The sequence below is a fragment of the Arvicola amphibius genome, chromosome 14 (assembly GCF_903992535.2).
Source record: "Arvicola amphibius chromosome 14, mArvAmp1.2, whole genome shotgun sequence".
Classification (NCBI taxonomy): domain Eukaryota; kingdom Metazoa; phylum Chordata; class Mammalia; order Rodentia; family Cricetidae; genus Arvicola; species Arvicola amphibius.
In genome coordinates this window covers 40169170-40193205 of record NC_052060.1, presented here as the reverse complement: position 1 = coordinate 40193205, position 24036 = coordinate 40169170, and the positions used below count along the sequence as shown (strand labels likewise).

Below are 24036 nucleotides of genomic sequence, written 5' to 3'. Positions count from 1 at the left end.
CTTTGTGAAGGGTTAGGAGGTATGGCATTATTGGATGAGGTGTGGCATTGTTGGAGGGGGTGGGCTTTGAGGACTCAAAATCATATGCCAGGCCTACTCTCTCTCTCTCTCTCTCTCTCTCTCTCTCTCTCTCTCTCTCTCTCTCTCTCTCTCTCTCTTTCTCTCTCCCCCATCTCTCCCTCCCTCCCTCCCTCCCTCCCCCCCCTCTCTCTCTGCTGATGAGGATATAAAGCTCCAGCACCATGCCTGCCTGCTTCCTGCCACAATGGTCATAGACTGACTCTCTGAAACTATAAGGAAGTGTGCAATTAAATGCCTTCCTTTATAAGTTGCCTTGGTTATGGTATCTCTTCACAGCAATAGAACAATAACTAAGACAAAGGGTTATAGTTTAATGGTAATATATTGGTGTGTCAAGCTGACAAATGGTCAATTGGCCTGTTCATTTGTATGTCAATTTTTCACAGGCTCTAGGGAAAGGGAACCTCAAGAAAATGTGTCCATCTTATTGCCTATAGGCAAATCTGTAGGGCGTTTATCTATTAATGATTTATGTAGGACATCTCTCCCTAGTTTGATCAAACTAAAAATGTTTACTAGTTTCTTTTGGAATATTTTTTTCCAATTTCTTTTGAAAAGCAAGAGAGTGGGTTATGACCCAAAATGACATAGTCACTAGATTTAAGATGGATGGATGGATGGATGCATGGATGGATGGATGGATGGATGGATGAATGGATGGATGGATGGATGGAGAGATGACTTTTAAATAGGAATAGCCCCTTTGGGGTGTGCCCAATCATAGCTGATACTTAGGTGGTAACCTTAAGTTTTTCAACAGTGAGATGGAAAACTCATGTAGAGCTGCATTATCAGGTACCATGTCATTTGGAACGGGGTGGAACAGCTTGCTCACACTTGTTTCTTGTACTGTAGGGTTGTGGATTTTCTTCTGAGTAAGTCTTGGCAAGCATGATTCATAGGAGTTAACTCCAAAAGTATTTGGAAGGAAAACCTGGAACAATGAAATAATTACTGATTTGAAAGCAAGCCATCTGGATTTTCAGAGTGTGAGTTAATTAGGAATATTGTATTTTTCACCCTAATGTATTCCCTTGCTTGCATTTTCTCCTTTCATCCCCAGTTTCTGCTCCCCCTGCTCCTGACACACTCTATTCCCAGTTCTCTAGATCTCACATATAGTGTTCTTTTCACCATCGTCATTTCCTATCGGGTGAGCTATTGTCGTTAGCAACAAGAGCAAAACAAGCCCGAGGCTCAGGAATCGCAAGGAAAATGAATAATCCTCTTTGATGAGGGGTGGCTATTCTTCTTGCTCTCCCTCGCTGTACAGTGCCCACAGAGCTGTGAAGATAGCAGTTAATGTGTGCTCATCTGCCTTTGGGGCCTTTCTGGCAAGGCCACTCTGGACGAAGTATAGCATTTGTTTTTGTAAATTGCCTCATTAGAATATTATACATCTCCATAGAGAATGCTTTTGATATATTCATCCTTTAGCCCTGAGATTACATATTTGGCTGATACTAGTTCATTAAAACCCTCTCAGATTTTCACACCTGGGAAATTTGGAAAGAGCAGAGAAGAGTCATCCAAAATCAACATCACAACTGAATTTCTCTTTTCAAAGACTGATGAAAATGCAAACTAAAAGCCACTTTTAATAAGTTAACCAAAGAATAATTGTGGTTGAAATAGCTTCCTTCCATAACCTTCATTTGTTATATGAAAACATAACATTTTCTCCCTGAAGAAGCACATATTAAAAACAAAAAAAAATATTTAAAGCTTGTGGGAGGAACCTTATTTTTAAAATAAATTTGGAAGTAGCGATCCTTTTATCAGTGCTTGGCAGTCCTACTACCAGCTGTAGCTGTTGAAACAAACCAGGGAGGAAACGAAAATTGCTAAAAGAGATATTGTCACTCAAGCTCAGCCTTGAGAAATTGGAATGGAGACCATATGCTTCGTAGAAAAGGAATCCTCATTTTTAAACGAGGAGGTAGCCAGGGAGTCTTTATGCTGCCATGGATGGAAAATTCCTGCTTAATGGTCTCTGTTCTCCAGTGAAAGTCCCTTGAAAGGCAGAGATGGTCTGGCCCTTCTCCCAGTGTCCCAGGATGAGCACCGCTCATGCCCGTTAACCTACTAAGAGGTACAGGAAGGCTGATGTAGCTAAGTGAGAAGGCCTAGTGTGGAGGGTTAGTGTGTAAGTGAGTAATGGCGACTGATGTGACTTCTAGGGCTTTGTTTTCTCCCGGTATCTATCTCAGCTAAGGACAACTATTGTTTCCTAAAAAGGCCCTTCTCCTTTATTAATTTATTTTCATTTTTCCCTCTCATTTTTAGTTTGTTCTCTTATAGGAATGCTTGAAAAGCTTAGCCTTATGTGAAAGCAAAATATCATCTACCTAAAAGCTAGTGGACTGGTAAAAGGAGGTGTTCTTTAAGACAAAAGGCAGGGTATCCACAAACATGCTGCGGGAGCTGGACAGATGGCTCAGCAGTTAAGACACTTGGCTGCTCTTCCAGAGGTCTGGTCTTCAATTCCTACTGCCTATATGGCAGCTCACAACCTTCTGTAACTCCAGTCCCAGACAACCCAATACCCTCTTCTGACCTCTGAGGGTACTACATACGAGTCATGTACAAACATACATGCAAACAGATCATCCACACACATAAAATAGAAATAACATCTCAAAACAAAACTGTAATCGGAGACTGCTTGTTTGTTTCCCTGCTGTCCAGACCCGAATAATCACACAAAAACTATTAATTACAACAGTGCTTGGTCAATGGTTCAAGCGTATTCCTAGCTAACTCTTATCTCTTAAATTAACCAATTTCTATTCATTTCTGTTAATCAGTGTATCACCACAAGGCTGTGACCTACTGGTAAGGTTTTCTGGCATCTTTGTCCTTCAGTAGCTACATGGTATCTCCTTGGCTCTGCTTACACCCTCTCTATATCTCTGTTCAGATTTTCCACCTGACTTTACTCTGCTAAGTCATTGGTCAAAACAGCTTTATTCATTAACCAATAAAAGCAACACATATACAGAAGGACCTCCCACATCACAAAACAAAACAAAACAAAACAAAAATTAAAAAAAAAAACATGAAGCAAAGTTTCTGAAAAGAACTTCCTCTTCCACTGAAGCTTCAGTAAAGCAAAGTTGATTTACTGGTTAGAACTTGAGTGATGTGAAGAGGTTGAAATGTTTTAAATCCAGAGCCAAGTTGGGTCGCCTTTAGCCTACTTCAGAACCATTTACTTTCCTCCTCAGTACCAGACTTAACATCTTCATGACCAGGAGGTAAATCCTTTGGAATGTAGGAGCAAGCAGGTTCCTCCTTTGTAACCCACCAGTGGGCTAAGGTTGTCGGATAGATCTGAGGCCCACAGAAGATCTCCATGCCTTTCTGTAACCACCTCCCTGTTGCCTCCGCTCTCTCATCTGTTGGAGTCATTTTCTATTGCCATAAATACAACACAAAACCGTTATCACCTTGAAACATGGCATTTGAGGTATGAAACCTGCTCCTGGGCCATAGTCACTTCTAATTGGCTCCATAATTGAATATCTCTAAGGAATTTACTTTGAGATAGCAGTTATAATTCTTTGGCATCTACAATAACTTAAAAGGGACAGAAGGTCAAAAGAGGAATCACGTCAGAAATCGTTCATTGAGGTTTTATATCTAGAAAAACTAACCCAGTAAGTTTTAGAGCTGGTTGGTTTTGGGAGGTGATCACTAAGGTCCCCCAAAGGGCATGCACTGATCACTCTCTAGCCCCAGCTTCTCCAAAGCACCATCCTATGAACTCGGAAATTCAAGTACGCTATCCTATGAGCTTTAAAATGTTCAAAACCTTTCCAATCTAAAATTCAGCAAAAATTTGTTGTTATCCAGAGGAGGCTACCATCCAGACTGGACATCTGAAGATGTCCACAAAATTTGCAAAGAAAAGGCACTAATCAAAAAGGTGCCAGGACACCCAAGGACAGCCATCACAATGCCATTTGTTTTGCCTAGAGCTAATTCTTTTCACATGAGTTTCTTGTGAGTTGCAGTTATTTCCAAAAATGATTAAGTTTGTGGATAAATATATGAACTATCACCCGGAAAGAGCTCCACAGCTCAGCCTCAGGGAGAGACAGTACAGTGGTAAGGGTTCACTTCTGTGACTTGTAAGAGTCAGCTACCCTATTCCCGTGGACACATTCTTTTCCTACATTCCTTATGCTGATTACTATGAAGAGCCAGGACTGCTGAAACATGCAAGGATATGCTTGGGATTTAGCATTGAATATGCAGGCATGCAGGGTATGTTGGAAAAAACACTCACTAGAGACATTGAGGAATATGAAGACAAGGTAAAGATTTGAGTTTCTAGTATTGAGGAGTCACGTAGAGGGAAAAGGGGAAGAGTCAAATCAACAAAATCAAGTTATATTTGAAAATGCATAACAAAATTTAGTATTGTATATACTGATAAATAATTTTTTAAAAAAGATAATGATAAACTACCAGGGGTGTGCAGGTTAAGTGGTATAAGCTGACCCTTGAAACAGTGCACATGAGAAAGTCTTAGTTGCCTCCACAGAATTCAGTTATATGGGGAAAAAACATTCCTAAGCTGTCTTATGTGGGAGGATGGTAGAAGAGAAAAGTATAAGGAGGAGATGACGGTATCCTGCAGGTGCTAGTTCCACGGGGATGGAGTCGCCCTTAGGTGAAGGGATGACTAGTGGGATATTTCTTGGTTGAACAAATAGTTGTTACTCTGTTAACAAACAATGGTAGGAAATATGTACCTGATTCCTGTTATGCATATGATTTTCAGTAGAACTTCCAAAGCATCACAGATATAGTAACATTATCAAATTAGCAAAATGATAGGAAAGAGTGAGACAATATAAGAAATAACAGGACCATAAACAAATAACAAGGGCAAATGAGGGGAATCATCCTGTGTGCTTTAAGAAAGATGATTTAGTAACAATATTATTTGACAAAACACTCTTGTACCCAGGCTACAAAATAATTTGAGAGAAGTGTTAAAAAAATCAATCTAATAATATCAGGAAATCTTGTAAAAAACAAAAAATAATCCAGAAAACCTGAACTTCTGGATATGAGGAAATGTAGCAAATTTCAGAGTTTGGGAAATCCCTTATGTTTTTTCATGTAGCACAAGATAACAATATTGTAAGTTACTAGACTTTTCCTTTTTGTTCTTTATTAAAGCTGTTACATGTCACACAGACATGAAATGCATGCCCATCACTTTCACCCCACCTCTTCCCACAAATATCATTTCATTTTGTTGTTCTGACTTTGCCTCGACGGGACTGGACGAAGGGCCTTTGCAAGCTAGGCAAGCACTGCACTATTAGGCTACATGCTTAGTTTGTCTATGATATATTTCAAATTGACTAGAGAAGTACAAAATTCCCAACCATTAAAAATGACTGATAATTTAAAAGATCAAATGCTTATCATCCTGATTTTATCATTACATAGTATATAACATGCATTGGATTCCCACAATACACTATAAAGATGTACAAATGTTATGTATCAGTTAAGCACCCACTATCATTGGATCATTCTAGTGCCCTGTAATAAAGGCAAAGATACAATAAAATAATGGGAGAGAATTAAGGCTCAATCTCTGACACTCTCTTTAGCTGTCTACCTAACAAGTAGGAAGTTGATGGTTTATTTAATAATCACCATCTGTGCTAGAGTTCAAATAATAGTGAGCATAAAAGTAGCCTTTTGAGAACCGCTTCTGGAGAAAACCCATCAGTTATAATCCTGGCTCTAATGGAAATTACTACAGACTACCACAGTCAGAAAAATAAAAACGTAATTTAACTTTATGAAAACAGTTTATAAATTAGTGGCACTCTGGGAAGATTATCTGATCACATGTGAAGGTGGTATGATTCTGCCTTGGTGACAGGCTTGTCTCTTGATAACTAGAATTGTGTTCCTTTCATTATCATTGGTGTATTCAAACCACCCTGAAGATCACTCTTACGGAGCCAAATCACCTTGATACTTGATAGCAAAGCAAACAAATGACTGGACAGGCTCCTCCTTCCTCAGTCAAGACTGCACTTATAGTCAGCAACGGTAGCTAGCATAGGGATTTGCTGAAGAGCTTGCTCTGAGTTTTCCTTAATATTTCTAACCCAAAATAGAGCCACGAGGTCTCCCTAAAGCATAAAGGAAAGCCAGCACTGAGTCTCTGTCACATGCCAATTCATGTGATCATTGCAGTAACTACAGAGTATGTATTCCAAGAGAGGAAACATGCCCTGGCAAGGTCGTACAATTTCCGTCTCTTGTATCAAGTAAGTAATGAGGTTAATTTCTTTAAAATGAAGAAAATTTATTCATTTTAGCTTGTATATATAAATATAGTGAGGAGCTTATAAACTTCAAGAAATTTTGCTTCATTTTCACAAGATACATGCCCTATGAAATGACATCCAAACCAGTGAATAGCATTATTAAAATTTCTGAAGGCAACCCCACAGCATCCTTTTGCTCTCCTGATCTCCAGCATTTCTACCTCCGGAGTAGTTAAGTACCATTCATTTTGACTGTTTCTGACCCTTATATAAATGGATACTTCATGTCTGGCTTCTTTCTCTTGGCATTGTAGTCAAACAGTTGACTCTACTGTTAGAAATAACCACTTTCATTACTGTAGCACCTCTCTGTGTGAATATGCTACAATTTACACATCATTCTATTCATGAATATGTGGATAGTTTTCAGTTTTTAACTATTATGAATGGTGCCAGCATGAGCATTCTTATATATGCATCTTAATGCACAAAAGTTCACTTTCTGTTGGATAAATACTTATGACTATAATTCTGACGTCGTGAGATTTGTCACTGGTTTTTATTTAGAAGTTTCCAAAATAGCTATACAGCCATACAGGGAATTCACTATTCATGTGAAGAAAGGCAGATTTTAAAATCAGATTCCTGACCCTAATAGATACTTAGTACACTTTTCTTTTTGCTTAAGTTTTAGGTAAAACTGACAACATGATAATGATTTTCTTTTATAAATTCCATGATTGTTTCTAAGGTTTTAATTCTTTGTTCATTGCATGAGTTTCCTCTGTCATACAGGAAAGTATACCTCTGCTGAACAGAGCTTAGCAGATTCAGCAGCGCATCGGGAGCCTCACGCAAATACTCGTCTTCACTGATCCCCGCCTCTTCTATTTTTTCTGCATGGCTAAAAAGAACAGCAGTGTAATTCTTCCAAGAATCTCCCAGAAGTTCCTGAAAGAAAGAGAAGTTAAATGACTGTTTGCCTTGGACTTTATTCCTCAAAAATGAACAAAGCTGATATTAACGTCCAGTGTCATTAGCCAACAGATCCCTGTGTCTTGATATTTCTGAAAGCTGATCTATGTAATGGGAAGTGGCTGTGAGCTCAAGTGTTGTTCGCACATTGAGGAAGATGGATGGGGTTTCTGAACAACAACAAAAGGCTTTATTTGACTGTTTTACTTGCTGTTATAGTTGATACGCAAAGACTTCATCTTGCAGAGAATTTGGCTACACTGGATGTAGTATGGCCAGCACTCAGTGGTCGCTTATACTTACTCCACAACCAGATCCTGTGAGAAGCACTCAGTTCCTTTAATTTGTGCTACTTTGAGCAAGGCAACTGTTACAACATCTATTTTCTCTCTCTTTTTTTTATGTCATGTTATCACCACGAAAGTATCTACTAAGGGATTAAAATGACATAATCTGGCTATGCTCAGTTGATTAGCTAGATGACAAGTAACGGAAAAGCTAAGATCAAAATCCATTTGGTGAGTTGGAACAGCTACACAAGATTACTGCAACCCTCATGTTCCTCTTGCCACATGCCTGGAATCAAAGGCAATTCGTCAAATGGCTTCTTCTAATGTGCTTGAGAAGCACTGAAGAGTGTTGTCCCTTTGTTAAGTGATATGTACAAGTCGGTTGTGCAATAAATTCTTCGTTGATTAGGGAAAATTAGCTGATATGAAGCAGAAACCACGGCATGTGGCATATTGCTCATCCAATGCTCAAGGCATCTAGGAGTAACCATTTAGCTTTTGAATGTTTCCAAACTTACATGAAATCATAGCCAAGTGACAGTAAAGTAACATTCTCTTCCTTCTGTATGCTCCCATTACTGAAATATTTCCTCTTTATAGCACCTTTTTTAAAAATGTAAAATGTCTATGAAAAATAGGACAGAGATAGCAAGGACTTCTAGATGAAAGCAAACAGAAATAAATGAAGAATTTGTGGCAGATATTATGCTATGCTTTTTAAATGGGCAATCTCTTTTAGTCTCCTGCTGCCTCTCTCCCTCCCCTCCCTTTCTCTCCCATTCTGTGTTTTGTGAGACAGACTCTTACTCTGTCCCCAAGGCTGACCTCAAATATACCAACCTGGTGTTTGCCTCCCTTGTGCTGGGTTGGAGGCATGAACCACCATGCTTTGACACACGTTGCTTTTTGGTGTTCAACACAAATCTTTGCCCTAATACTATTACTATTCCTATTGAAAATTGGCACACTGAGCTACACATCAGTAATGTTTTCATTGAAACAGTCTGGAAAGCTAGGTCACAATGTATATAACAAATACGTGGTTGTGTTTATGGTGTAGTAAAATGAAGGGAAGGAGTATAGAAAAGAGGCAGTGAAGGAAGGAATTGGAGCAAGTAAGTCTAATTGGAAAATATGTATGAAAACTCTGAGGCAGGAATTTTAGAGATATTTATGACTGGATATTAATTCCAATTCCTGGAAACAGTCTGGCTGTTATCAGAGCCATTTATTTATACATATGTTACAGGAACTTAGCAGTGGCCTCTATGAAGGCTTGTTCTGTGTCTGCGTTGTCATCCCAGGGTCCGGCACACTGCGAACTCTCAGCAATATCTGATGAATATTTTGGAATTTGGATCCTCTTGATTGAGCCAAATAGCAGGCTTAGTTGTTTGTAGTGATGAGGGCTGGCTTGTTGGGGTTTCTGTCCTGCCTGGTACCCCACAGCTGGCAAGCCCCAAAGAAATCACACAGAGCGTCTGCATTAGATATAAACTGATTGGCCCATTAGCTCAGGCTTCTTATTAGCTCATATCATTTATATTAACCCATTATTCTGATCTATGTACCTTTCAGCCGGGCAGGTTACATCTTGCTTATCGGTGGTCTGGGCTGGAATGAGAGGAATGGGCTTCCTCCTTTCCAGCATTCTCTTGTTCTTATCGCCCCACCTCTACTTCCTATCTGGTTGACCCGCCTATACTTGCTACCTGGCCAATCAGCGTTTTATTAAAATACACGATTAACAGAATACAGACAATTCTCCCACATCAGTTGTTTAGTTTTGAGGGTTCAGAACTGAATTTTATTCTCAGGGACACAATCCTGTACTTCTGAGTTTTATAGCTTACTGTGGTAGATTTCTTACAGAAACTACCTGTTTGCTCTCACCTAATCAGAATTTGTCTATCTACACTGCAGAGTTACAGGTTCCTCTAAAACATCCTGGTTCAAGAAAACATGAGCCATCTTTTTAAAATCAGTGTGTGAGACAACACTATCTTAACAGCGAATACATGAGGATTATGCAAAGCAGGGCTTCATTGGTCACGTCTAGTGTCTTTTTAAATCCAAGTTCATTGAAAATCCTGTTTGTTCAACCACTGGAGATCACAGTTTTACCAACCTAAGTATCCATATGATGCCAACAACCCATGACATGACAAAGGATTTTCGTAGTACTCTGTAGTGCTTGCAGTGTATTGTACATATTTCCGGTAGAGAGGAGACGCATGCTGCAACGTGAATGAGCATTGATATTAGGGTTGAACTGTGTCCTCTCCCTAATTCATACGCCAACTCCTAATCCCCAGTCCCTCAGAATGTGACCTTATTTGGAAAGAGTGTCATAAAGATGTGATTAATCTAAGGAAAAGTCATTAGGTTAGCTCCTGGTCCAAAATTATTAATGTCCTTATAAAACAGAGAAATGTGAACAGATACACAAATATTAGGAAAAGGTCACGGACCCTGGAAATATTCATGTACAGGAGAAAATAATCCAGGAGAAGGCCTGGGACACATCATTTCCTCATGGCTCTCAGAAGTAACAGACCTTGCCAGTTCTTTGAATTCAGACTTCTGACCTCAAGAGCTAAGAGACAATAAATACCTGTTATTTGCCACAAAGGGATTAGCATGGGCCTGCAAGATGGCTCAGGGGATAAAAGTATTTACAGTCTGAGCCTGTATGTCTGAGTAATTCTAAAGGCTTGTTGGGAGAAAGCTTGTTGTCATCAAGAGGAGAACAGGCTCTCTGGCCTGGGTAGAAACACAGTGTCTCAGCTAGGCCAGGTCAAGGAACCACCCCTTGGCAGGTAGACTCACCTAAGCCATGATAAAGCAATCGGTGGAATACTTTTCTCTTTAATGCACTGCTGCACTTTTCCTTCCCAGAATTCCAGAATCCCAACTCACAGTGCGGTGCTTACCAGGCTGCGGTCATACTTCTTTTGGTCTCCTTTTAAAGCATGCTCTCCCTAACACTTTGAGCATCCCCAGCATTTGCGGGCTCTCTTGCTCTTTCTCGAAAGCCCCCCTCTCATCATTTGGCTGCTTTCCCACTGTGTGTCTGACTTCCACACTGTCTTGAAGGGCATGGCTCTTTTCCTTCCCTCCTCCATACTGCTCCTTCAAGTACCTGCTGAAATTCACAGCTTACCTGTTCTGATTGTTTTTTAAGTTCTAATAAAATTGTCCTTTAGCTTCTGCTTCAATCATTCTGAAATTATATTATGGAGACTAAGAACCCCAAGAAGGGACCTGGATTTCCCCTGTATCATCAGGCAACCGGGAAAGCACCCCCTCAAGTTCCAGTAACATGATGTCCCGAGTTAGATCCTTAGAACCCACACAAAATCCAATCCCAGTAGTCCTCTGACCTCATGCTGTGACCCTGTAATAGACACATACTCACAGCCTACTGATGATGATAGATAATACTAAAATTAAAATAGAATTAACATAATGCAGGAGTAGGGATTGTATGATATTGGACTTTATTTCTGCTTAGGTCCAGCTACTGATCCTTGATCATGCTCATATCTGAACATTTCTCACATTTAGCACCCCAGTGTACCATTCCTGTGCCACAGAAATTGTCATGATACTAAGATGTTTATGTACAAGTTAGGAAATAAATGGTGAGCCCTTGAGCACCACCAAACCCACCGTCCTCATGACTTTGGTTGGTATCTAGACCATTCTTGCCATTAAATATTTCTGAGTTATCATCATAATAAAAGTACATGCTAAAAACACTATTTTGTACAACCCTCTCTAGAGGTATATATCATAGCACAATGCTTTTCTTACTGAGTTCATATTTTAAAAAGTAAGTGGCATAATTCTCTTAGTTCCTGGTTTTCTGTAACAACATGCCTCCCCTTTTTTTCTTCAGGTGGTTCCTATACTCCAAAGTTATCTCGCCCAGGAGAGATGAGTGGAATCACTGAACACCTTGGCACTCACAAGCCCGCATGCTCAGTCACGGGGAAGACTGGTATTTTTTTTTTTTTAATGAAAGGATACTTAGCTCTTAAACTGAGAGAAAATGCACTTTTGAGTTACTACCCAAACCAGAAAATGATGACAATTTACTTTCTAATCTTTAGATTGGTCTTTGGCCAGAAAACAGTTGAATGTTTGAAAATAGTGTCTCTTGGTGATGATCATCTTGTCAGTGGCCGAGCATGTCCTCCGCGGACTCAGAAAATAAACAGTCGTGGTTGATCGATGTCTCAAAAGAAATCCGAGGGCAATATAAGTAAAAGTCATTTCTCTGGTGTTAATAATTTAAATATAGAACTAAGCCGAGTGGAAATGCTACGGCCACGGACTGTTTGGCTTCACAGTGCTCCCAGGTATGAGTCCATCTAGTCCTTTTGGGACAGCTAGTGAGAATATAAACTTTGTTTTCCAGGAATGGTTCATTTTCTCAGGACCTCACCAGCCCTGCCCCATTTGTTTGTGGTTGATGAAATCATAGCATCTGGACTTTTTAGGGGGGGGGGGGGAAACGTTAGAAAAAAAGCCAACAATTACATCAGCTGAGAAAAAAAATTATTCTGGAACAGGAGGATCACACGTCCATGTATGTGAGTGTACATGTGTGCGTGTGTGCGTGCTATTCCCTTACTCTCATTCCACTTTAAAGTGCTACATTTTCCTTCCCAGATAGTCAAAGCTAAAGGATAACACCTCAAGTCAGACTGAGGGAATATTCAACACTAGAAGGCATCTCTCCAGATCGCCTCATTTTAAACATGAGAGAGAGACTATTAAGGCCCTGTGATTTAAGTAGCTTGATGGTAAGTAGCTTAATGGAAGTCACATGATCACATTGTGATTATTGTCAGGCCTTGCAAAACCTTGAGAAAAGTTCCCTGACTGTCAGAGCCTTGACTAATAGTGATATAAAATGATAACACCCACAGCTAAACACTTACGGTGCCCTTACAAGCCAGTGTCTCAGTTAAAGGAGTTACTACTGCCAAGACCATGTTGCAACCCAAAGGAAGCCAGTTAAGTAGATCCTCTCATCACTTGTAACCAGGGAGGTTCAGAGAAGTTACTTACCCAGGGTCACAGTGAAAACAAGTAGCTAAGAAGGACCCTGGACACAGGTATGCATAACTTGCCCAGAAGCCATGTTCTTCAACTCTGTAATAAGCCAGCCCCTCTGTCATTCACTTGAAGGAGTGTTCATCAGTCATAACAGTACTGCTTTGCCATTTTCAGCGGCTCTCCCTTGTAAGGTGAGCTCAGGGCTAAACATGTCAGATTCACTAACACGATTCTGTAGAAGTCTTTAATATCAATCAGCATCCTTTGTGACTGAGACTCTAAAACCAAGAAAGGCTAGTAACATTAGGCTTGTGTTTGAGTACATTCTAACAGCTGACAAGGCTCTAAGATTGTCTAGTACATGCAGGCCCATCGCTGGTCTTTGTGCGCCTAGTCTAAATGAGCACCCACCAGCAACATCAACATTTGAGTGACTGATTCTAAGACAAAAAATATATTCTTGAAGCCTGCTTATTCACAATAATAATACTGCCCATGATTGTGCAAAAGAATATAGACTATATGTATCTCCTCCCCCTCCCCTTGTCCAAGACAAGATTTCTCTTTGTAGCCCTGGCTATCCTGGAACTGTTTCTGTAGACCAGGTTGGCCTTGAACTCACAGAGATCCTCCTGTCCCTGCTTCCGGAATGCTGGGATTAAAGGCCTGAGCAACCACTTCCTGGCTTACTGCACTGAGCTCTGAGAGTCTTGCGGAAGAAAGGGAAGAGGGATTGTACCAGCCAGGGGGTCATAATGGAGTAATCCACAGAGACAGCTGACCTGGGTTTGCAGGAGCTCATGGGTGCTGGACCAACAGTTAGGGAGCTTGAATGGGACCAACTTAGGCCCTCTTCCTGTGAGTGACAATGTAGCTTGGTCTCTTAAGAAGGCTTCTAACAGTGAGAGCAGGACCTCTGCCTGGTGCTTAGCTGGCTTTTGGTAACCTGGCTCCACCTCCATTTAAGGTTGGGAGCTCAGTCCTTCCTCAAATTGATGTGCCATGCTTTGTGCAAGCCCATGGGAGGCCTGTCCCTTTCTGAATGGAAATGGAGGAGGAGTGGATGGGGAAGAGGTGGTTGGGAAAGTGGCGGGGACAGGAGGAGGGATGGAAAACTGGTTGGTATGTAAAATAAATGGAAAAATGTTATTTAAATAAAATAAAACAAAAAAGAATATAGACTCTAGTCAGTTTATAGCTTCATCCCCTAGAATGACTTTGTCTCCCTCAGGCTGGCTCTTTATTGGAGAAGATTTATTTGTGGGTTTTCTTTTTAACATTCAAATAATATTCCCACTAACACACATTCCTTTCCATTTTGGAGGATACAACTCACTGACATCTCTAGTAGGGACCTAATATAAATAAAGAATAGGATCATTTGGAGGAATGCTTTAATCATCACAGTTGGCAGCCTATGAGAAATATTAAAGCAAAATATTAAAACACAAAGCAGGAGACAACGGAAAGGCACAGGAAAGATGAGGCCAGTCCTTCCATGCCAGGACTCCCTCCTTATCCAGAAAGGGAAAGGATAGTTCTTCATTCTCCTTGTTTATCAGCCAAGAAGGAAACAAAATCCAGGGAATGCCTGGAATCCATGAACCTTAACAGCCCCTTAAACAGCTGCTCTTGGTCTTGTCGAATAGCAAGACATCTGGCAGCTTCTGCTGATCTGGGAGCACATACAGCCAGCTGTCATGGGTATCTGCAGCACCTGCAGAAAGGAAGTCATAAGCTTCCAACTTGGCCTCAGAGACCATCAACAGAAGACCAAGAGGGACCGAAAACAAGTCTGCAACTGCTTCCAGCACTCACAGGCTACACTGAGGATTGATAAGTCTTGTTTGTTGATATTCAGAAAAAGGAGAAATTATTTATTCTAGAAAAAGCAAAACAAAATAAAACACAATCCGAGCTTTGCTTGTACCCATTTCCTGTTTGTCTTCCAATCCTGACATAGACAATGACTTAAGGGAGGCAGCTGTCGGAGAAAGCTATGCAGGTACCATTTCAAAAGACAAGACGTGAGTATGAATTAATTTGCTTTGTAGCAAAACAGTGTGTTATAATGTTCTGTTTACTAACACTAGAAGAATCTATTTTCAAAATGTATAGTCTTGAAATTCTTCTGGCCTCAGCATAGGGAAGCATTCTACCACAGCAAAGAATAGGAAGATATAGGAAGATGGTCAAGATGGCTTTTGAGAGATAGTTTCTGAATTTACTGAGTTTATGGGAAGCAGCCACAAGTGAACATTAAATATCTTCTTAAAATTATCCTGCTGTTTGGGTGCAGGTTTCCGGCTACTTGACTCCTATCAGAAATACTTTGAAATATAAGCTTTAATAGTGTGGGAAGCTATGTGGTTGCCTCAGATTTCCTATTGCATTTTAATTACAACCATCTTGTTTACTATTGACAGCATGACTTGAATCTTCAGGAGTTGGAAGATGAATGTTTTGCTCTGGTCACTCTATGTTTTTCACTACTACTCTCTTGTGATTACACACTTGGCTTTCCCCAGACTTTTACAATAAGTCATAACCACTGAGAAACAAAACGTGTGTCTATCATTTGGGTCACTCTTTTGTCTTTGCTAGTAAAAGGGGGGAAGTCCTTCGTCTGAACACAGTGACTAGGACAGCCCCTAGGGTGAACTCTCTCTAGAGGATCAAGAGCTTGATTCTCTAGAATGAAGCAGGCCAATGAATAATTTCTAGGAATTGTAAGTAACAGTATTCATAGGCCTTTTTCCTACACTTTTCCTAGTAATATTTATGTATACATCCTTTATTCCTCCAAAACCCTTCTCCTGACCTAGCTCCTTTGCTGGACTGTCTAATGAAGGAAGCCCTCCACTTAGCAACTAATGAGAAATGAACAAATAAACAGCTATAAACACATGCAGCATGTGTCATTTAGGGTCTGCCTAAAGTCTTTGTAGTTCATGGCTGGAATGGAGAATTTTCTATGGATTCTGTGGCAGGAAAACATGGAAAATTACAGATCTCTTTCTTGTATTTACTAAGTATGTATCTGCCATTTGGGTCAGTCTTCTGTCATTTCCTATTAAAGGGGGAAAGTCCTTCATCTGAACATCTGTCATAGCTGTGAAAAACAAGGCACCACAAGGAGAGTTAGATGTCTTTGCTTACCCAATATATAGCCTCTGGCCTGGCCCGAGATATTCTGTGTACTGTTGTCCCTCAGTGTCTATGGGGGAATGGCTCACTGCCTCAGCATTTAGCAAAACCTGTTTGTTTTCAAGCTAGTTATATAAAATGATGTAGTATTCACATAACCTATGCTCAGTACTCTTTATAGTACTCTACATGATATCTAGATTGTACTTAGTATAATTCTAACAGCACAATATAAGTACTGTCCTACATCATGTGTAGTCTTTCTGCAGCATTTGCCTTAATGCTAAGTCTTTCATCACTCTTCTTAGCCAGTACACTACTTTGGAGTTAGCACATTGTCATTTCTGACACTTATTTGCCTCTTCTAAATTATAAGCTTCCTGTACTTGGGCCTCCTGTCCCTGCAGGTGTTCCGCACTATGTGTGATAATCATCAGTGGAAAATATGCATTGTTGATAAATTATTACAAATTGTCCCCTTGATGTTGTGTGTTATGTTGGTATTTCAGTTGGTAATTTTGAACCCACCTTCTATATATATATATATATATTTATATACTCACATATGAAAGTGCAGATACACAAGTCTCACTCTTGAGATACTGTTTCAATAGTAATGGGAAAAAATCTGCATTTTTAACAAGTTACCCAGCTGATTCTGGTGCAGATAGTCTAAATAAAGTGATATTTTATTTGTGTTTTAGTAATAAGGCCTTCCTAAAGATCAGAGTATAGACCTAAACTACTAGAGCCCAGGGAGTGGTGACACAAACCTTTAATCCCAAGACTCAAGGCTACCCTGAGTTATATGATATTGTATCTGTCTAAAAAGAGAAATTTTAAACTCACACAAAGGTGATTCCAGTATTTGGGAGTCACATGCCTTTAATCTCAGCACTAGAGAGGTGGAGACAGGAGGGGTATAGCTGGGCAGAGAGAGGGATATAAAGTAGAAGGAGACAGAAGCTCATGGCAGTCTGAGGTTTGGTGGAGACCTTTGCAGTCTACAGTCACACTGAAGACAGGATTGACCCTTTGTTTGTCTGAGCCTTGGTAGAAGTAAGAACTCTCTAGTGGCTTGGTTGCTTTGCTTTTCTGATCTGAAGCTTGAACCCCAATATCTGTCTCTGGGTTTTTATTACTTATTATTTATGACTTATTACAATCTTACTCAAGTTCAAGGTTCTTAAGGATTTAAGGCTTAACTTCAGGAAATTAGTTTCTAGAAATTTCTGTCTATGATGACAGTGGTTCTTACCTTGTGGGTTGCAACCCCTTGGGTGTCTCTTGTCAGATATCCAGCATGTCATATATTTATATTACTATCCACAACAGTAGCAAAATTATAGTTATAAAGTAGCAATGACATAATTTTATGATTGGGAGTCACCACAACATGAGGAGTTGTATTAAAAGGTCACAGCATTAGGAAAGTTGAGAACCACGGTTCTAAAGGAAATTATAAAATAGAACTGGAAGAAAATCAAGTCACTTTTTACTGACTATTGATATATGATTAACACTTTGAAGTTCAAGTACCTTTTGAGCCAGTTTGTTCCTGGGCCTTGCCTCTGCAGAGAATGCTCCCAAGTAGGAAAAATGGTGCCAGTATGATTACATCTTTGTATTACCTGGATCAACTGGACTGGGTTTGATGCTTCCTGTCCAAAGAAAGGCACATCAGCTCTCTGGACCAGCAGAGCAAGATGGAGACCCTCTTGCCCAAAGTGATGTGCCAGGGCCTTCTTGACTTCCTGTTTTACATGTTTCATGCTCAGCTTGCTGTGTGGATACCCTGGAGTGTCCAACACCTGTATCTGTAGGGTTATTTCTTGTCCCCCTCGACGCATGAAGCTGTGGAGGTGACAACTGCGGCCCAGGCTGCACTCCGTGGTTACAGAACCTGGAGAGAGACTGCTGTAGAAGTCATCACTTCCCAAAAGGATATTCCCAGCCGAACTTTTTCCACTCTGCGTCCTGCCAAAGACAGCCAAATTGATGATCATCTGGTTGATGTCTGTCATAGCTGTGGGAAAACAAGGGAACCACAAAGAGAGTTTAGTATCTGTACTTACCCAATATATAGTCTCCAGCATGGCCTGGGATAATCTGTGTGCAGTTGCTCCTCAGTGTCTATGGGAGAATGACTCACCACACCAGAGTTTACCAAAACCTGTTTGTTCTCGTTGCTTATATAAAGAGATGCAGTATTCATATAACCTATGGATAGTACTCTTTATAATACTCTAGAAGATATCTAGATTATATTTTGTATAATTCTAATAGTACAGTGTAGTTACTGTCCTACTAGTGCTTGGGGGAACAATGACAAAGAAAAAGAGGATCTGTATATGACCAATACAGACATTTTTATCTGAATACTTTCAGCCTGTGATTGAGTGCATCTCCAGATGCAGCATCTATGGATGGAGAGCTCCCTGTTCTGCCTGTGATGTAGTTCCTCCTCCTCTGCAGTGACCTAAGCAGGTCCCTGTGCTCCACTACAGAAGCCACACAGACAGAGTGGAAATTGGAATAGCAATAACTGATAGTGGGGAAATAGAGAAAAACCAAATAGAAGTGAGGAATGTCTAAGGACAGGATAACTGCAGGAAAAGGGTGGGGGGAGAGAAGCCAAATCCCATGAAGATAAACTCACTTAAGGAGAACATTTTGATGCCTCCATGTAGTAGAAGAGAGAGTTCAGGATTGGGATCACTGAGTTCAGGAACCACTGGGGAAGATTTAAAATTCATTTCCTGTTGGAGAACTAGAAACACAACAGTGGAAAAAGAGGCCTTTTCAGCTACTTTCTTTTTCTCTTTTCTGAAATGGTCTTTTTGTTTTACTTATTTTTATATGCATAAATGTTTTGCTGGCATACATGTTTGTGTATCACATGTATGCCTGGTGCCTACACTGGCCAGAAAGATGGGTGTTGGATCCTTTGGAACTGGAATTAAGGATGGTTGAGAACTACCCGTATGGGTTCTGGGATTCAAACCACAGTCCTCTGGAAGAACAGCCAGTTCTCTTAACCACTGAACTATCTTTCCAGCATTCTCCCGCTCCTTTGGAGACAGGAGCCTCACTCTGTCTCTCAGGTTGGCAGGTTGGCCTGGAACTCACTATGCAGCTTGAACTGATCTCAGACTTATGGCTATTCACCTGAATTCATCTGTCTGGAGTGCATGGATTATAGGCATGAGCTACTACGTCCAGGTTCATTTGGTATTATGTTATCTTATCTAATGTTTAAAAAATCAGACTTGGAATTAAAAGTGATTCTAACATAGTTTCAAAGCACAGTTATTAGGAGAAAGAGAGATACTTATGAATGCAGTAAAGCCATGAGCACGAGTGTGTGTTTCTCAGAAGAGAATTACCTGCTTGGCATTTTAATAGTGTTGGCACCTGCCCATCTCCCCAGTCCCTGAATATATGAGTGCCTACTGCAGGTATTCCTCTTCCCTGTGTCCTGAATGCTGTTCTCCTAAAAAAACATACATGCTGCAAAAGATGGCTACTGCTTCTCCTTATGAAACATTGCTTTACAACCAGGAAACAGTCTAATGAAAAGGAGGGCTACTAGTAGTTTCTATTAGGAAATTAATTATTTCCTGTGTGGTTGACCATTACAAAGCACGGACTCTTGGATGAAACTCTCTAGTTCATGGAGGAAGCAGGAGAATTCCCATGGAAAGACCCTGTATGGTGCTGTCAGTTCTGCAGTGAATAAGCCTCAGAGATTTTTAAGGCCATTGGTCTTTTTCATTGACTGAGAAGCAAAACTACTGGCAAACTGTCAGATGACCTCAATTTGCTAAATCATAAATAAAGACACTTTAATAGGTAATAGGGATTATTTTCTTGTGATTTATAATTCTATTATATGGTGTTAAGTAGCCTACTTGTTCTCTAAGGTCCCTCACCCCAGTATTTCCCAGTTTTATCACACATACCTTCCAGGAGCCACACAGCAGAAGAAAAGGTCACAGGTTCCAATGGCCCCTGAAGTAGCTCTCAGTTCATGTAGCTCATTCATGTATGTCACCTGCACTGAGTTGCCATTAATTTCTCTCTAGTCCTGAATCCCATATCTACTACGTTTTAAAACCAGCTGTGTGCCGCTTACCTTTTCCAGTCCTGGAAACGTAGTCTTCACAGGCTTCCTTGGATCTGGTACAGTTTATTCTTTGAAATGAACTTTAGTCTCCTGGCTGCGTGGTGCCAGCAGGTGACTGATACTGCATTATTTTGCTTAGTTAATCTGTTACCAGACATCCTTTTTATAAGTGATTAGCTGTCTTCTATTCAGAGCCTACCGACGTTACCTGACAGGCCTAGAATTTTAGTAGATACTTCCCGAAAACTCTGTTTCTAGAATTAGACTCTTTGACTGAGTGTGTTTCTAATAAATAACAAAGTTCCTAGAATAAAAGTATAAAACATTCTCAGCCCAAGTTACAAGTTTTCTCTTTCAGTTGATAAATGCTACATCAATACGTCATAAAACATCAACAAACATATGTGTATAATAATTACACGGGCGGTGGTGGCGCACGCCTTTAATCCCAGCACTCGGGAGGCAGAGGCAGGCGGATCTCTGTGAGTTCGAGACCAGCCTGGTCTACAAGAGCTAGTTCCAGGACAGGCTCCAAAGCCACAGAGAAACCCTGTCTCGAAAAACCAAAAAAAATAAATAAATAAATAAATAAATAAATAATTACAGACTATGTAACAGTATTTAAATCACAAATTCAAAATCCTATAAGAAAAATTCTCTAGGTTATTTCCACATACTTGAAATGCATCATCTTAACCTGTTCAAATCTCCTGTGTGCTTTTTGAGATCATGCAATTTTCATCATCAGACAATCATCACTAAATATGATGACATATTCAAGGTGCACAATTAAGTGTTCACTCCCATTAAATAATTTTTCTTTAAAGTTAGTTTTGTTTTGATATTGAAAACTCAGATTTGATTTTCTCCACTTCTTAGTATACATACAGTCCATACTGTCCCAACCTCTTTCCCATCACATATAATTCTGGTTCACATATAATAAGCCCCATTCTGCTGACATTCTGGTGCTCTCTTACAGCTCCCAAGAAGTCTGTTGCGTAGTACTTCTGTGAAGGCAGTCTGGAGTTAGCTGGAACTTCTTTGTGTGGACGCGACAAGAAAGCTGGGGATGGGCTCTATCCTTCCTGAGAACATCAGCTGTCTGCAGTGAAGCAGAAAAGAGCTTCCCCCAGGTGGCAGTAGCAGCATGCTCCCTCAGAAGGAATTTTCATCCAGAATTTAATTTGCTTTCTCAAAGTGGAAATGGACATCCAACAGTCTACAGCAACATGTATTCATTGTAGGGTGGATTTATTTTCTTTTTTAAAGAATTGGAGCAAGCGGGCTGTTGTTCTGTGTTCTTTTATGGAAGGCAGCAAGCATACACAGACCCTAAGTTTTCAATTTCTCACCTTTGAGGTCATAGTTTAGGTCATTTGCTGAATGCAGCAGTCCAGTCGTCTGGTTACAAAAGGAAGAGGACAGTTCACGAGCATAATTGTACATGTCATTGGATCTGCAGAGTTTTAGACACATTGTCTAATGCAATATTGGTTTTGAGACAATTTCATGGATTTAAAGAGGGAACATTTACTAATATTAAACAAGCTAACAATTTGATCAATTTTCTTTCTGTTTTGAATCAGGGTACAATAAAATTATCTTTTACTGACTTTCCTAAATATGCCTTATTGAACTACAAATTAATTATCCTTAGTTAGTCAGTTTCAAGATTTGTGTTAGAAGGCAAAAATTAACTACGTTAGGTCAAAAAAGAAATTAAAGTGGATCCTGGGAAAATGAGGTTAAAAAAATCACAAAAAAGAAAAGCCAGCTCGTTAATGGTCAGATGGGAAGAGTCAAGAAAATGGAGTATAAACTAGGAGGATAAGGGTCTGTGGGCTAGGGATCAGAACTTCAGCATTATAGTCTGGTGGATTCTCCCAAACTGGAAACCAGAAAGAACCCAGGGACTATATCAGAGCAGAAATGTTCAACTTTCAGTCCTTTGTATTTCTGGGATGCAAAAACTACCCACTTTTATAGTTTCTTTATGCGATAGATTTTTATTTTTGTTTCAGTTTTGCTTTTTATTTCATTTTCTTGGTCAAAACAAGAAAATTTCAGGTCTATCTAAATAACCATCCAAGTTAGAGACAGAGGTATGACATCTGAATAGAAGGAAGTCAGAGGAAGGCGGGCTCGGCTGGAAGAATTCTAGTTTCCAGAAAGCTGTACGAATCAGTGAGGGGGATATTACTGTTTCCACAGTCCATGAAATCAGATGTTTTAAGATCAAAATATTTTAGCTGATGAATATTATATTTCAAAGTTACATATGTATATATTGCATATAGTCATATTTACACACATTCTCATATGCATACATAAGCATGTTTGTGTGTCTATGCACATATGAACAAAGCTTACAACTTGTCTACATATTCAGTAAAAATATCACATCTTTAATCAAATGAATTTTGTTATAAGTAGTTGTTGGCAGACAGCAGTTTGATTAATGAGTGAGCTTCCATTTTAATGAATCTTTATTTTCATTGGTTCAAATTTTGAACTCTTCTTTTTGATTATATTTCTTTTCATAATAAAGAAGACTCATAGAGGATAGACCAGATTTTCTGTGATGGCCTATGGCTTTAACCTAGGCAAGCCTTACACAAATTTGAACTTTCTCTCAGCTGACAAGAGGGTTGAGGTTGATGGTGACTCTGGTGACTCGGTCCAGGCTGGTTTTAGAGTAAGGATCCAGATCTCACCTCTCCTGAGACACTGAGCAGACAAATGATCTTAATTTGAATGCAGTTGGGGCAATGAAGAATGTCCAGGTTTGGACAGGACGATGGGAGCAAAGCCTTCAGTCTGAGGTGGGTTAGTTTTGTATGTTATAGTTTCCGACAGTCACACACCCATGCAGGAACAGTCAGGATGGTTCATATTTAGTCCTATTGTGTTTTTTTGTTTTGTACTTGTTTTTTTTTTATTCTGAATATTTGTACATTTCTCAAACTATAAAATTAGTATTTATTTTTCAAAGTATTGCACACAGAAAGGAAAATATTAAAATATAGGGAGGAAAGAATTACTTTTGAGTATTAATTTATAGAGATCATAAGATGTTGGCTCCTTCGGGGACATTTCTTGTTTCTAACTGTACCTTCTTTCTGTTTATTTCTCTTCTTTAAGAATCACTTTTTCAACAAAAAGTTTCAACAAAGGAAGCATCCTTGGCATGTGAACTCTGTGGGGGGCAAAAGCAGTTGCTAGCGATCACTCAAGTTATACCTCTTTTTAATATGCTACTGCATTCAATTTTATAATATTCATAATTTTAGAAACTTAATTAACAATGAGATTGCTTTACAACATTGTATTTTTAATTTTATTTCATTTAATTAACATTTTAAAATGCATTTTACATACCAACCAGTTTCCCTGCCCTCCTCTCCTCCCATTCCTGATGTGGGACAATGGTCTTGTACCCTGTCACTTGTATTGTTTTAATAAAACACTGGTTGGCCAGTAGCCAGGCAGGAAGTATAGGTGGTGTAACCAGGCAGGAAATAATGGTGAAGCAATGAGAACAGGAGAATTCTGGGAAGAGGAAAGACTCAGTCTTCAGTCATAACCCAGACACAGAGGAAGCAAGATAAGAATGCTTGCTGATAAAAGGTACCAAGCCATGTGGAAAACACAGACAAGAATTATGGGTTAATATAAGAATTAGTTAATAAGAAAGCCTGAGCTAATGGACCAACCAGTTTCTAATTAATATAAGCCTCTGTGTGTTTCTTTGGGACTGAACAGATGTGGGACCAGGTAGGACAGAAACCTCTGTCAACACATTACATCCCCCTAATTCCCATCTAATCCCTCTTCATTCAGTCCTCTTCCTTCTCCATTCAAAGGGGGCAGGCCTCCCAAGGGCTTGAATAAAGTATGGCATATCAAGTGAGGTAGACCAAGCTCCTCCCCCAGGATTAAGGTTAGGCTAGGTAATTCTGCATGGGGAACAGGTTCCCAAAAGCCAGCTAAGTTCCAGGGACAGTTTTGTTCTCAATGGTAGGTCTCAAAACAGACCAAG

At 39.8% G+C, this 24036-nt stretch overlaps 1 protein-coding gene across 6 annotated transcripts; it reads right to left on the bottom strand.

The window, feature by feature from the left end:
- Window positions 1-384: 384 nt before the first annotated feature.
- Gimd1 (GIMAP family P-loop NTPase domain containing 1) lies at window positions 385-20112 on the bottom strand. 6 transcript variants are annotated; one of them, XR_006020672.1, is made up of 4 exons: window positions 20004-20112; window positions 17408-17894; window positions 7195-7340; window positions 385-1015 (listed from the first exon to the last, which is right to left on the bottom strand). XR_006020672.1 is itself a non-coding variant. In XM_038311454.1 (4 exons), exons 2-4 carry the CDS (start codon window positions 17890-17892, stop codon window positions 913-915), a joined length of 642 nt encoding a protein of 213 aa, XP_038167382.1. In that variant the 5' UTR covers window positions 17893-17894; window positions 20004-20112; the 3' UTR covers window positions 385-912. The 6 variants fall into 6 exon arrangements, 5 of the variants coding, with proteins under 5 accessions (XP_038167382.1, XP_038167386.1, XP_038167380.1 ...); XM_038311454.1 differs by having other exon boundaries at window positions 17500-17894; XM_038311458.1 differs by lacking the exon at window positions 385-1015 and adding an exon at window positions 3474-3495 and having other exon boundaries at window positions 17500-17894.
- Between the last annotated feature and the right edge of the window lie 3924 nt (window positions 20113-24036).

What these genes read in the sequence shown, in the direction of transcription:
- Gimd1 (XM_038311452.2), bottom strand. Translation starts at nt 17,892, where the DNA reads ATGACAGACATCAACCAGATGATCATCAATTTGGCTGTCTTTGGCAGG. An exon ending in ACCCAGTCCAGTTGATCCAG is followed by an intron (nt 7,341 to 17,499) that starts GTAATACAAAGA and finishes TCTTTCTTTCAG; the next exon opens with GAACTTCTGGGAGATTCTTG.